The sequence below is a fragment of the Prunus avium genome, chromosome 3 (genome assembly GCF_965620075.1).
Source record: "Prunus avium chromosome 3, drPruAviu1.hap1.1, whole genome shotgun sequence".
In the NCBI taxonomy this organism is placed as follows: Eukaryota; Viridiplantae; Streptophyta; class Magnoliopsida; order Rosales; family Rosaceae; genus Prunus; species Prunus avium.
The window spans coordinates 37,332,302-37,346,357 of NC_142286.1; the positions used below are offsets into that span (position 1 = coordinate 37,332,302).

General features: G+C 39.1%; 1 protein-coding gene and 2 pseudogenes across 2 annotated transcripts; all 3 read left to right on the forward strand.

Annotated features, from left to right (window-relative positions):
- Positions 1–4,467: 4,467 nt before the first annotated feature.
- LOC110750273 (transcription initiation factor IIB-like) lies at positions 4,468–5,946 on the forward strand. Its single transcript, XM_021950576.2, has 2 exons — positions 4,468–5,311; positions 5,574–5,946. Exons 1-2 carry the CDS (start codon positions 4,588–4,590, stop codon positions 5,705–5,707), a joined length of 858 nt encoding a protein of 285 aa, XP_021806268.1. The 5' UTR covers positions 4,468–4,587; the 3' UTR covers positions 5,708–5,946.
- A 497-nt stretch (positions 5,947–6,443) lies between these two features.
- On the forward strand, positions 6,444–6,875 carry LOC148296087 (UDP-glycosyltransferase 83A1 pseudogene; annotated as a pseudogene).
- A 4,226-nt stretch (positions 6,876–11,101) lies between these two features.
- Positions 11,102–12,928, forward strand: LOC110750357 (UDP-glycosyltransferase 83A1-like; annotated as a pseudogene). The gene is made up of 2 exons (XR_015834749.1): positions 11,102–11,590; positions 11,894–12,928. The product of XR_015834749.1 is annotated as a UDP-glycosyltransferase 83A1-like (transcript).
- Positions 12,929–14,056: the final 1,128 nt, after the last annotated feature.

A 14,056-nucleotide genomic window follows, 5' to 3' on the forward strand; every position in this document is an offset into this window, starting at 1 on the left:
ATGCTCCCCCTTGAAGCGATTAGGTCGAATGTGATGCACTTGGAGGTCGCGACTTCTCCCATTGCTCCACACTACCCATTCTTATGATTGAGGTTGCCATCTCTCTCCATTTTTATTAAGCTATCATAAATTGCTAAAACAAACACACAAACTTGAAATGGAATTAAAAGGATTAGGAAATAAAAACTAAAATGAAAAGGAAAATCAACACACATCCAATTCCATGCTTCAAAGCAACAAGCACCAATGGGTTGTGTAAGCTGGGACTTAAACCCAGTTCTCTTGCTTGTTGGGCAATTGTCCTTTTCTGTTGGACTACAAACACAACTTGTCCATTAACGTCATTAACTTTAAAACTTGAAATTGTCTAGAAAAACATGAAAATGAAAAATAAAAATAAAACAAGTAGGGAAAAGAAATAGAACCAAACTAAGTTGCCAATCCCCGGCAACGGCGCCAAAAACTTGTTGCGTAGATACAGCTGCACCAAAATGGATTCAGTTGCATCCTCAACTTGTGATACTCGCAAGTGCACGAGCCGTTTGGTAGTATAGCATATGTAAGTGCGAGGTCGATCCCACGAGGATTGGTGATTGAAAGATCCAATTCATTTTTCCTACACAAAACAGAAATGAAAAAGAAAGGAAATAAATAAAACAAGGAAGAAAGAAATAACTAACTCAAGTAGATAAGTTCCCAAGTTCAATTAGATTAATGGATTGATTCTAGCTAAAGTATGATTAAGCCATGGTGTGTGGTCATAACCTTGTGTTCCTAATTCCCTAATTTGATCATTTGTTGTCTAACCTAAAATTAAGCATTAGGAACCCATTAAGCATAGAAGAACATTTTAAACAACCAAGTATGTATCTAATCCCTGTTGTCGAATGTCCATACATACTCTTCCTATTCATAGTTCAATTTGAATTAAAGCATGGTGTCTACTCTTAATTCAAACCAAGATAGCTAACATGCAAGCCTAAATGGTGATCAATCATTCAAACTAGCATATTAACTTATAAGCATAATGAATAAGAACAAAAACCATAATTGAAACTTGGAAACTAATCAAACTTGAAACTAAAGAAAAGAATTTACATAACAATGAAAATTAAGTAGAACTTGGAAAAACTTAAGGAGAATTTCAGCACAAAGATCTCATTATAACAATTGAAAACTAGAAAGAGAAACTAAGAGAATTTGAGGGAGAGAAGGGAAGGGAGCTCTAGAGAAGTGTTTGAGAGCTCCCCCCCTTGGAGTGTGTTTACAAGCTTGGGAAACCTCACTATATATAGGCCTAAGGAAGCTGAAAATCTGAATTAAGTATGGCTAATGCATACAACACTTGTTTTATAAAATCTGAAATGGTTGATGCACTTCACTAATGCATACAACACTTCCATTATAAAATCTGAAATGGTTGATGCACTTCACTAATAAATCCCACCAGCAGCCCTAGCTCATCTTCATGTCACCATGACCAAGCTTCCAACCAGAAATAATAGCTCATCCTGAGGTCAGCATGACCAGCAACTTCAAGGGCTTACGAATTGGGCTTCCCTTAAGCAAATTAAGACTTTAAGCACTCAAACTTGAAGTTCAGAATGTCTTCTTTCCAGCCATATATCATTTGGGCCAATCCAAGGTCGGAGGAGGAAGTTAAGGCCAAAACAAATTGCTAACTCATTTTGCGCGCTGATAAAATCCATCCTGAGCATGGCTCTGTGTTTGCTAGGTAACAGACTCCATATTTATCCAATGGGGCTGAATTTTGGATATGTTATATTACACACCCATTGGAACAACTTTCATGAAGAATGTGGCCTCATCCGAGCTATGTAGGTTGCTGAAACAAAGCTTGCAATATGACCTACGAAACTGGACTGGCAGGGGGCTGTAGCCAAAATGAGTTTGTCTTTAAGCTCTTCATCCATTCATCCAAATTAGGCCTTAACATGCTTGAATTGCATGAATTATGCTCTCTAAAGCCATCATTATTACCTAAAGCTCAATGAACTGAAAGATAAACACAAAAAGGATTAAAAGCACAAGTTTAACTCAAAAACATAACCAAATCATAAGCTAGAAGGGTACAAAATGATATACAATTATGAACCGATCAATACGCACTGGATTCGTGTGTCCCGCTCAAGCGCCTGTGTCCTCTCGAGTCCGAGCATTGACACTCGAGCACCTGGGTTTGGGCGAGAAGTACCACTCTGACGCTCGAGCGCCTGTAGTTTCCGCTTAAGCACCAAAGCCTAGTCAAACTGCTGCAACTCTTTTGATTGTCTATTTTCTTCACTCCTTCTGCATCTTTAAGTGAGCCAAACATCAATAGCTTGATTGCATGTTCTTACTTAACTTCTATTTGCAAGTGCAATCCCTAAGCACTAGAACTTGTTCTAGGGGACATGCCAAGTTGGTTTGGAAGGATTGCTGACCTTGATCTCAAAGAGGTCATTTTCTATTAAACCAATTTTAGGCATCAACAATAATTATTTTCAACTTTGAGCATTTCATCATAGTAAATGGATATATGATGGATTGATCATGGTCGGAACCATAACCAAGGCTGTAGTGGGCTATGGCCCAATAAGTTTTAAAGAACAACTAATAATAAACCTATATCTACATGGCCCACCAATAAGTTTGCTGTCTTTTGGTTTTTTGGTGAAATTATCTGTTGCCTTTAGCAAAACGTTTTTTAAGAAAAGAAAAAAAAACCTATATGGCCCACCATTAACTGCAACACATTAGGGAAATATTATTTTCTTAAGTTCATTTGTGTTCTCTTTCAAGAACGAAACAAAATGTTAACCTAATTCTATGATCTTATGTTTACAACTAATATATATGTGAAAGTTAATTATTTATATGTTTGCACTTTACATTTTAGAAGCTTGATTGGTTGATGCCAAGAACGGATTTAAAATGCGAAGAAAAAAAATCTTTAAATATTAAGCTAAAAAATTTAGCTAACTCACCCACCAAAAAATTCATAGTTCCACCCTTGGGATTGATGTTCCCAAGGCTATTTCCAAAGCAAAGGCAAACAAATAGTGAATAAGCCATCATAATGAATACAGGTTTTGGTTCTGTGAAATCTTGATTAAATTAGTGGTTGTAGATTTATCAATTTAAAAAATGTATTTGACAATTCTATTGGAAGAGTGCTGTATATGATACAAATAGTTGTATGTTTTCTATATTTTGGGATATGGAATCAGACCCTTACTCATCCATTTAAAGAAAAACATCTAACAAGATGAAGAACTTGACCTCTGTACATCAATGCAATGCAAATACTAATTTAGTCCAAGAAGTTGTTGAGTTCTGTTATTGTCTTTTGTTTTCATAGTCATTCAGTTAAAGCAAGAGAGTCCAATCACAATCATGGATGGAATATGCAGAACCAAAGGTTCAAAGGGTAATTTTGCTAGACTTCTTAGACAAGGCCTTACTAGGAAAGCTACCGAAGCTCAAGCGACTGTAGCAGCTCACTTGTAGCTTTTCAGAAAAGTTCAAGTCTTTTGTTGGGTAAATACTTCTATGAGGGGTTTGTTTGTTGGTTCGGTCAATACTTCAACGAGGGTTTTTTTTTTTTTTTTTTTTTGTCGGTGCTTCTACGAGGGTTTGTTTGTTAGTATTTTAGATAGGGGGGACAAATTGGGGCGGAGCGACTAAGGGACCAGAGTGGTCCCGGCCTTTTATTAAATAAAAAAATCTGTATATTGATATATTTTCTGATACTATTAATATTTTAAAGTTTCATTTTCAAGCATATATATATTGTTTTCTCTTTTCTTTTCTTTTTTATGTTAATCCTCTCTTTTTTTTTCTTTTTTTTAATTTATTGTTTTCTCTTAACTTATGGCTTGTTTGAGTTGGGAAATTTTGATTTATTCTCTCTATTGAGTTTAATAAATCTTTCAATTTATGTGTAGATTACCGAAAGAAAAAAGTTATAAAGATTTTTTATATATGCGATATATAATATTTTGGTAATTTTGGTTACTTTGGTATGCATTGTGAGTTCAAATTTATATATATATATATATATATATATATATATATATATATATATATATATATATATCACTTCTTCATATAATCACTTGAAGTGGTTTTAAGTGATTTTAAGGAAAAACACTTTAAAATGATTATATGTATAAGCTTGTGGGAGGTGCTTCTCCTAAGTCCTTGGTGTTTTTCTTTTTTGAAAAAGCATTTCCCTGTCATTTCACCATCATCTCCACAAATCTCCACGTGGGTTTAGGACTTTTTGCCAACTGGAATGTGGGACCCGAATCACCATGGTCTGGAGGTCCTTTTGCCAATTGTAATAACTTGGCTAGGAAGTCCTTGTTTTGTAGCAAAGCTTATAGAAAGAGAAAACACTACGAGACTAAAATGCATCTTCACATCCCATATAAAAACGTATCTTTCAACCCATTAGAAGCACAATACACACAAATCTCAAACAAGACTTCAAGAAAAGCCATTAGAAGCCCAACACAATATACACAAATCTCAAACAAGACTTCAACAAAAGCTATAGCCTCTCTCTCTCTCTCTCTCTCAACCATGGAAAAGGATAGTGAGTTTTGTTCAGACTGCAAGGCATACACAGAGGTTGTGCTCGACCACCGGTCCGGTGACACAATCTGCACGGAATGCGGCCTGGTTCTTGAAGAACGCGCTCGCTCCGACCCTTTAACGGACAATGGGGTTCTTACCGTTAACATTTCCAACGACAACAAGAAGGCTGTTTCTTGCGTTCTTCCTCGGCTCCACAAGACTCTCCAAAACCCAGACAAGTCTCTCCACATTGCTTTTGAGTCCCTTGGTGTGATGGCCGACCAGCTAGCACTCGTTGCCACGATACGAGACCATGCCAAAGAGCTGTACAAGAAGGTCGACAATCGCAAGTTTTGTAGGGGAAGAAACTGTGATGCTATAATGGCTGCATGCCTCTTTCTTGCTTGCCAAGAAAAGGGTTTTCCCCGAACTCTAAAGGAAATCGCGACGGTTGCCAATGGTGCCTCAAGAAAAGAAATCAACAGAATGAAAGAGCTCTTGAAGAAAATACTAGAGGTTGATTCGAAGACTACAAATGTCGGGGATCTTTCACGGCGGTGCTGCTCCAGGATTGGTATGGCGAATCAAGATATGAAGGCTGTGTTGGAGACTCTGAACAAGTCGGAAGAGGTTGATGTAAGGAGAAGCCCTCAGTCAGCTTTGGCAGCGGTTATGTACATGATAGCTCAGCTCTCCAATGACAAGTCAACTCGAGATTTAACTCTTCAAGGTACGTAAGTCAAACTAATTAATTAATCTCTCGAATTTTAATTTCATGCATGTTTTGTCAATTATTCATTTAATCTTCTTAATTAAGAAGCATATAATTAATTTAAAGCCAGTTTATTACTTAATTAAATGTTGTGTCATGTTTTTTAATTTGGTAATCTTAAAGCATTCAAGAGGGGGCTTATTGATCATATATATTGCAACATTTAATTTGCAATTTTGATGCTTGATTTGTATGCATGGAGCTGTGTGTGATATTGCAGAGGTCTCACAAGCAGCTGATGTTGCGGTAGCGACAACTGAGAAGGCATACAAAGATCTCTATCCCTATGCTTCAAGGATAATACCCAACTGGTTTGTCAAGTTGGAGGACCTCAAGAAACTTTGCGTCCCTTGAAGGTGTTAAAGCCAAACGATATAACATTGAAGCTAGCCGTTGACATTGATAAGAGTTTCCTAATTGAATTGTAACAAGTAGTTTTTACCGATACGAGTCTAGGGGGATTGGAGGTGCTCTATGAGGGGCAAAGGTTCCCTTTCCTGCTTTGCAGTTGAGAGAGTAGGCTACTTGGTTAGTCCGACGACCGAACCCTTATGTTATGTGTAGAGATTGCTCCCTAATCCTCTAGACCATAATCTGATTTTTGTACTTGTTTACTTTCTCCTATCAATAAATTATTATAGGTTACTAAAATATGGAAGAAAAAAGTTGAGAAATTAAACATTTTCCAAATTAAATAAGTAATAACAAATTCTGTGGATGCTTAATAAGTATCCACAGAATTTGTTATTACACGATTATTTATTTGATATTCTATTTTAAACCAAAAATAAAACCAATAAATCCATACAGCAGAGAGAAAGGACAAATAATCAACAATTTATTGGCTCAATCCAAAAATAATAATAACAATCAAACAATTTAAAAGACTGGTGGGGAATAGAATTATTTGATTCCAATTCAGATCAAAGCATATGAAGAAAATGCCTTGACCTATTGACTCTTTGCATAAAAGTGAGTCAATGGCACATAAAAAAGATTGAAAACTATAGCAAAAGAAAGAAAGAAATGGTCAAGCCACATGTTTTGGTGATACCGGCCGTATCCAGCACAAGGGCATGTAATTCCTTTGATGGAGCTTTCAAGATGCCTAGCCAAACATGGCATCAAGGTCACATTTGTAAATACAGAGCATATTCACATGAAAATGCAAAATGCATTGGCAATGGAGGATGATGACATTGGGAGTAAAGTTCATCTAGTATTTATTACTGATGGGCTAGAATCCTTGGAAGATAGGAAAAAACCAGGGAAGCTTTCTGCAGTAATCATGCTAGTTATGCCCCGAACATTCGAGGAGCTTGTTGAACGGATTGTTGGATCAAATGGGGATAAAATATCTTGTGTTATTGCTGATTAGAGTCTTGGATGGGCCCTGGAAATCGCAGAGAAAAAGGCAATCAAGCGAGCTGCTCTCTGCCGAGCAGCAGCTGCACTTTTGGTACTTGGATTCAGCATTCCAAAGCTGATTGATGAAAGAATTATTGGCAATGATGGTGAGTAGTAACATTATAATCTCTATCTCCAAATTTTTCCTAGTCAGCAGCATGATCATATCACCAGCAAATGAAATATATCTTAGAATGTAGCTGTCAACGCAAATGCACTCATCAAGGGAGAAGAATCAGGATCTGATTCTTCTCACTCCTAACCATTGACCTGTTGTGCAAATATTCTGTATTTACTATTATTTAAGGCTATTACCATTTATATCTCCATTGTACAAATATAAATATTGTAACCTTTCCCACATATCAAATACAAGATTCAAATATTCTACATGGTATCAGCCTAAAACCGATCCCTTTCTCTCTTTCCCTATTCCTCCTACCCGAACCCTCTCATGGCCTCTCAATCTTCTTCAACCTCTCTTTCATCAAGCTCACAGACACAAATTACCTTCTATGGTTCCGTCAAATTAAACCTTTTCTTATTGGCCATGGCTTATGGAAATATGTTGATGGCTCCTCCCCTCAACCCTCTGCTTTTCTTCCTCTACCAGCATCCTCCCCTGACCAAACAGCATCACAACCAAATCCCGAGTATGAAACCTGGTTCCAACAAGACCAACTCATTGTCAACTATCCAACCAGCACTTTCTCTGAGTCAGTCTTATCTCTCACCATTGGCTGTGACTCATCCAAAACCATTTGGGATTGCCTACAACGACACTTCTCTCAAACCTCATTGGCCAGTGAATCCATCCTTAGATTTCAACTCATGGACTTGCAGAAGGGCACCCAAACCGTGGATGAGTACCTCCGTCATGCCAAATCCATTGCTGATTCCTTGGTTACGATTAATGAACCGGTCACCAATAAGGACCTCGTCACTAGCATTCTTCGTGGCTTGGGTCCCGACTACAAAATGCTTGTCACAGCTCTCTTAAATTTTCCTCCTCTTCCTAATTTTGCTGATCTGCGTGCCCGTTTGCTTTCATATGAAGCGTAGAATCCTCGCACTAACCTTGTCCAATCCGGTCAATCCACAGCTCTCTTGGCCGTCCAGCCTCTCACCTATTACTCACATTGTGGGGGCTCTGTCAATCGCGGTAGTTCTCGTGGACGTGGTCGTGGCAACCGTGGTCATCAAGGTCGTGGCTGGAACCAGTCACAACATCAGTCTCCTTCGTTGCATCATAATGGTCCTTTTGGTTCCTCCCGTAGCTGGCAGGCTGGCAGCCATTCCAACAATCCAATTGCGCACCTCAATGGCCTACTTTCTCGCCGTGGAAACCTAGGCCTCATCCACAGCCCCCATCCTCTTGGTCTAACAACAGCAGTCAACACTCTTCAGCTCCTGGCATCCTTGGCCCACCATGGTGCCCCACCTGCAACACCGCTAAACATTCTCATGCCACCTGTCCTCACAAATTTCGTGGACCTGAGTCTTTCCCTTCCTTTGCTGGTGCTCAATTCCTACAACCCACTGACAATACTTGGAAGCTTGACACCGGTGCCACCCATCATATGACCGGTACTGCCACTCATCTTTAGAATCCACAATCCTACATGGGTAATGATTCCATCTACTTGGGTAATGGTGACTCTTTAAACATTTCATCCACTGGTACAATTCCTATTTCTTTAGGCTCTTCGTGTCATTCTCTTCATAATGTTTATCATGTTCCTTCTTTACGCACTAACCTCCTTTATGTTGCTCGTTTTACTCGTGACAATGCTGTCTCATTCATGTTTACTCCTGATTCCTTCCAAATTTATGACTTACATACTGGTAATCTTCTTTTTCAGGGCCCATGTAAGGATGGCCTCTACCCTCTTTCACTTCCCTCCGCTCCTTTCTTTGCCAAGTGTGCCCTCACTTCCATTCATTCCTCCGCTTGGCATCGTCGTCTTGGTCACCCGTCCTCCGCTGTTTTGTCTCGTCTTTCATCATCCTTAGGTTTTAAATTTAATAAGGATTTTTGTAAGCCTTCATTATCCTTAGGTTTTAAATTTAATAAGGATTTTTGTAAGCCTTGTGCTCTTGGAAAATCTACTCAATTAGCTTTCCCCATCAATGAAAATCATGCTACTATTCCCTTCTCTATTATTCACTCTGATGTTTGGATGTCCCCTAAAACTGGTTTTAGGTACTATGTCTTATTTACTAATGAATATTCCTGATACACTTGGATATACCCCATGCGCCGTAAAAATGAAGTATTTGAGCATTTTCAGTCTTTTGTTTCTCTCATTCGTAATATCTTTAACTCCCCCATCAAATTTCTTCAAAGTGACAATGGCACAGAATATTTCAACACCTCATTTACTCAATTTTGTCAACATTTGCGAATTCAACAACGGTTCTCTTGCCCTCACACTCCCCAACAAAACGGTCTTGCTGAACGCAAGCACCGCCATATCGCCACCATCATTCGCACCCTACTCACCACCGCCCATGCCCCACACTACCTTTGGGTTGAAGCCGCTCTTACAGCAGTTCATCTTATAAATCTCCTGCCCACACCCATCCTTCAATGGCAAACTCCATACACCACACTATATAATCGTCCCCCTGTTTACTCCCATCTTCGGATTTTTGGGTGTTCTTGTTTCCCGTACCTTGGTGCATACACAGAAAATAAACTTGCCAACCGCACCACTGAGTGTGTGTTTCTCGGTTATAGTTCTAATCACAAAGGCTATCGCTGCTTGGATCCTTCTACTGGCCGTGTCTACACCTCATGCCATGTTGTTTTTAATGAAAATAAATTTCCCTTTGAAAGCTTGCAGGTACCTTTCTCTCCTTGTTACACAGAACTGGAATTTAATCCTGTGTTGGTTTTGCTGTGACAAAATTGGAACATGTTATAAGGACATTGAAATGAATAATAAGTGGCAGGTCTTTACCATGACAAACTTCAATTATACTTCTCTTTGCAGGAACTCCCACAAGGGAACAAGTAATTAAGTTATTATTACCAGATATGCCTGGCATGAACACAGCAAACTTGGTGTGGGCATCCCTTGGCAGCAAGGCTTTGCAGAAAAATGTGTTTGAACTTATGGTTAGAAACAACAAATCAATAAAATTAGCAGACTGGTTACTTTGCAACTCAACCTATGACCTTGAGCCTGCAGCATTTACCACATGGCCCCAGAGATTCTTCCAAGGCCACTTTTGGAAACTTGTGGCACTCTTGTTTGACAACCATTTCATTTTCACTTCTTTGGAAAACTGAAAACATGTTTGGTAACAGGTTTCGTTTTTAGTTTTCGAAATCATCCCTATTTTTTAAAACATCTTGAAATCAAAAGGAAAAATGAAGACACGTGAGACAGTTTGTGAAATGGTTTGGATTCTAAGTCCTTTCTGAAGGAAGTTGGGTTCCACCCCAAAATCAATTGGTAATGGGGGGAGTAGCTTAACTCCTTATAAGCCCTTATTAGGTTTCTCAACTCTCCAACATAGGACATTTTCTCTTTCACATTCTCACATGTCATTGCACATGTGGCGAATTTTCAAGTCTAACACGTGGACAATACATATTGGATGACGTGGAGCATGTGCGGTTGCCGAACTTTCACATGTGGTCAAACTTGCTCTGATACCATATACAAACACATGCGCACGACTTTCGTAAAAGCACGGCACAAAAGCCCAAATTTGTTGGCCCATGAGTAGGGTATGGACTTAATATATTTCATATAGGCCCAGCCCGGCCCGGTCCGATCAATTCTTAGAGTTCAAAAAGCCCTTTAATGGATAAAGTTTGGGCTCACATTTCTTAAGGCCAGGCTGGCTCGGTCCAGCCCATTTTACAGGCCGAAGCCAGCCCACGTCTTCGAATTCCACTGACAGGACAAGCCTCACAGGTAGAAAGCTCCTTCCACCTATATTCCAACTAAAGCTTCCACCTAATGCATTTAAATAATGCCAATATAAAACCTTATCAATTGCATTATGCCATGCACCAGTCAACCACGCATTAACCTAGGAATATTTAATCAACGCGATTATCAATAACAACAAGTGTCAGTCACAGCAACAAATAGAGAAGAGGGATTTCCAACATTAAGAGAGGTCCGTGTTAGATGGCTATTAGTCTGTTATAACTTATAACAACAGCATAAAGCTACACATGTAATTATTGTTTCACTATTCAGAAATACAATTACAATTTCCTTTATGGATTCAAATAAGACCAATGCTCCAAAGCTCTTTGTATATATAATATATGATACGATTCAGAAACCACATTTGAAAAAGGAAAAATCCAGAACAAAAATGAGCTACCCACATATAATAGCAGTTCCTTTTCCAGCACCAGGTCATGTGATTCCCTTGATGGAGCTGTCACAATGCTTAGTTAACCATGGCTTCACAGTCACATTTGTGAACACAGACTACAATCACAAGCAAGTCGTGAATGCCTTGGCTGCTGATGAAAGTCAGTTATTGGATCGTATTCACCTAGTTTCACTTCCAGATGGCTTAGAGCCCTGGGAGGCCAAGTATGAGTTTGGAAAGTTATGTGAAACAATGCAAAGAGTCATGCCTGGGAAGTTGGAGGAGCTGATAGAGAAGATCAACCAAGGGGAAGGTGACAAAGTCACTTATGTCATTGCTAATGAGAGTTCCGGGTGGAATCTGGAAGTGGCAGAGAAACTGAATATCAGGCGAGTTGCCTTCTTCCCTGCACTGCATCAGCTGCAATTTTGACTTTGCAATTCTCTATCCCAAAGTTAATTCATCAAGGAATCATCAACGACGATGGTAAGATCCTCTATCATGCAAATACTATGCAACACTCTTATGTAGTACTGGATGAAGAATATGAAATCCCACATCAGAAACTTGACAATATCTAATACACCATACAATGAATAATTACACTACTAAATACTAATAGAATTGAGGACTTTTGTATAAAACCCCATACCTGCCGAATATCATAGTTAAGTTATGGGGACAATATCGATGTTGGTAGTAGTGGGCGAAATTTAACAATATTTTAGTTCAACAAGTTCTTGAGTTCTGTTATTGTCCTTTCTTTTCATAGTCATTCACTTTTGGCAGGAACTGTTTCAAGAAGCCAGATGATTCAGTGGGCACCGGACATGCCCACCAAGAAAACTACAGAATTTATATGGGCATGGATCGGTGACTTGACCACACAGAAAATAGTATTTCAAGTTATGGTAAGAAATAACAAGGCTGCGAAATTGGCAGAGTGGATTGTTTGCAACTCAGCATACGAACTTGAGCCAGCAGCATTCACCATGGCACCAGAGATTTTACCAATAGGCCCGCTTCTGGCAAGCAGCCGGCTTGGAAACTCAGCATGCTACTTCTGGCCACAAGACTCAACTTGCTTACAGTGGTTGGATCAACAGCCACCATGCTCAGTCATCTATGTTGCATTTGGCAGCTCCACAGTTTTTGATCAAACACAATTCCAAGAACTGGCTCTGGCTCTTGAGCTGTCCCAAAGAAAATTCCTCTGGGTTGTGAGGCCAGATATCACTGACAAAACATCTGATCCCTACCCAGAAGGATATCAAGAGCGTGTAGCCTCTCGCGGTCTGATGGTGGGTTGGGCACCTCAACAAAAGGTTCTAGCTCATCCTTCCATTGCTTGCTTCTTAAGCCACTGTGGTTGGAACTCTACAATAGAAGGTATAAGCAATGGGGTTCCTTTCTTGTGATGGCCATACTTTGCTGACCAGTTCCTTAATGAGAGCTACATTTCTGATGTTTGGAAGGTGGGGTTGAAGTTCAACAAGAATGAAAGTGGGATCATTAAGGAGAACTCATGAACAAATTGGACCAACTGCTTGGTGATGAAGGTTTCAAAGCAAGAGCTTCCAAACTCAAGGAATTGGCCATGACCAGTGTCAAAGAAGGTGGCCAATCTCACAGGATCTTTAAGAACATTATTGAATGGATGAAGACATAGGCAAGTCGCCTATCTTTTTCTTTGGAATTAAAACAAGTTAAAAAGGCAACACAGGAGATGTGCCACTGTTCAAGTATCAATAATGTAAGACCAAGACCTCAATGCAATAATTAAAAGAAAAGGAAAAAAAAGCATCGGGAAACTTTCAAGCTTTTTTTTACTGCAGGGTAAAATTTTCTATTTCAGTTTATATAATATGCCCTAAAATAGCCCCAAAGTTTGAAAAAGTTTTATTCACTGTTTTTGCATGTTTGGACAACATTTCTTGATAACCTAATTTCGATTCTTGAAGTTAAATTAGGGTTTCAAACGTATGAGAAGTTTGAGAATGGCCAAGAGATCATCTTTGAGTAGCATGATGCGGAAGAAACTGCGAATTAGTCTTCAGAAATTGCAGCTACAAAAATTTGAATGTTGCGCAATCTAACAGCCGGACGCAGAGAAAAGGTAAAAACACTACATGTCAAAAGGCATATCACAAGAAGTCGATCAATGGGCCTTCTACTACATGCCAAACGGTTGAGCATAAAGATAAGGTTGAAAATAAAAGGATTATCTCCATATCCATGGCTTCTGTCTAGCGACATAACCCCAACACTTTGAGTATATGTCAACCCTCTAATAAGCGGTGTTTGAGGAGGCAATCTAATATGTTTAGGTCGCATACAGAGTGTTGTGCGGAAACAAAGATATATCGGCCGATATATCGATATTTTCAACTGTCGACATCGATATTGGGGGTAAGGCCATATCTTTCCATGTATCGATGATATATCCCCGATAAATGTGATATCCTCGATATTTTGCCGATATCCCCGATATTTCCCAATACCCATAACATAACCCAAAAAAAAAAATTAGAATTTTTGAAGGCAATTGAAGCAAATTAGAACCCAAAAATAGCTAATCCTTGCCTAGAACCCTATAATTTATTAATATGAAGAATCTATGCTCAGTCCACTGCCCACATACCTCCAATCCATCTAAAGAGGACATGGCGATCAGTTTTGTATCTATGAGCATAGGTGTTGAAAGTTGGCTCAAATGTAGAAGAATTTTGGAGTTGCCCATGTGAGTCAAAGTTAGTTGCCCATGTGAGTAAATGTTGGCTTACTATGAGGTCAAAAAGGGTGGATTGTTTGGTAGCCATCCATTGGTAAGTTTGGTAGCCAACAAATGAATAGTTGAAGCTTGCATTCACACTCTTGCATTTTTGGCTATAAATTGGAAGCAAATGGTTCCATTTGAAGCATCTCACCAAGTGTTGAGTAGAAGAGGAAAAA

Bases quoted from the DNA above. Each gene is read 5' to 3' on its own strand.
- LOC110750273 (XM_021950576.2), top strand. From the start codon at position 4,588: ATGGAAAAGGATAGTGAGTTTTGTTCAGACTGCAAGGCATACACAGAG. The intron at 5,312-5,573 runs GTACGTAAGTCA...GTGATATTGCAG, and splicing joins TCGAGATTTAACTCTTCAAG to AGGTCTCACAAGCAGCTGAT.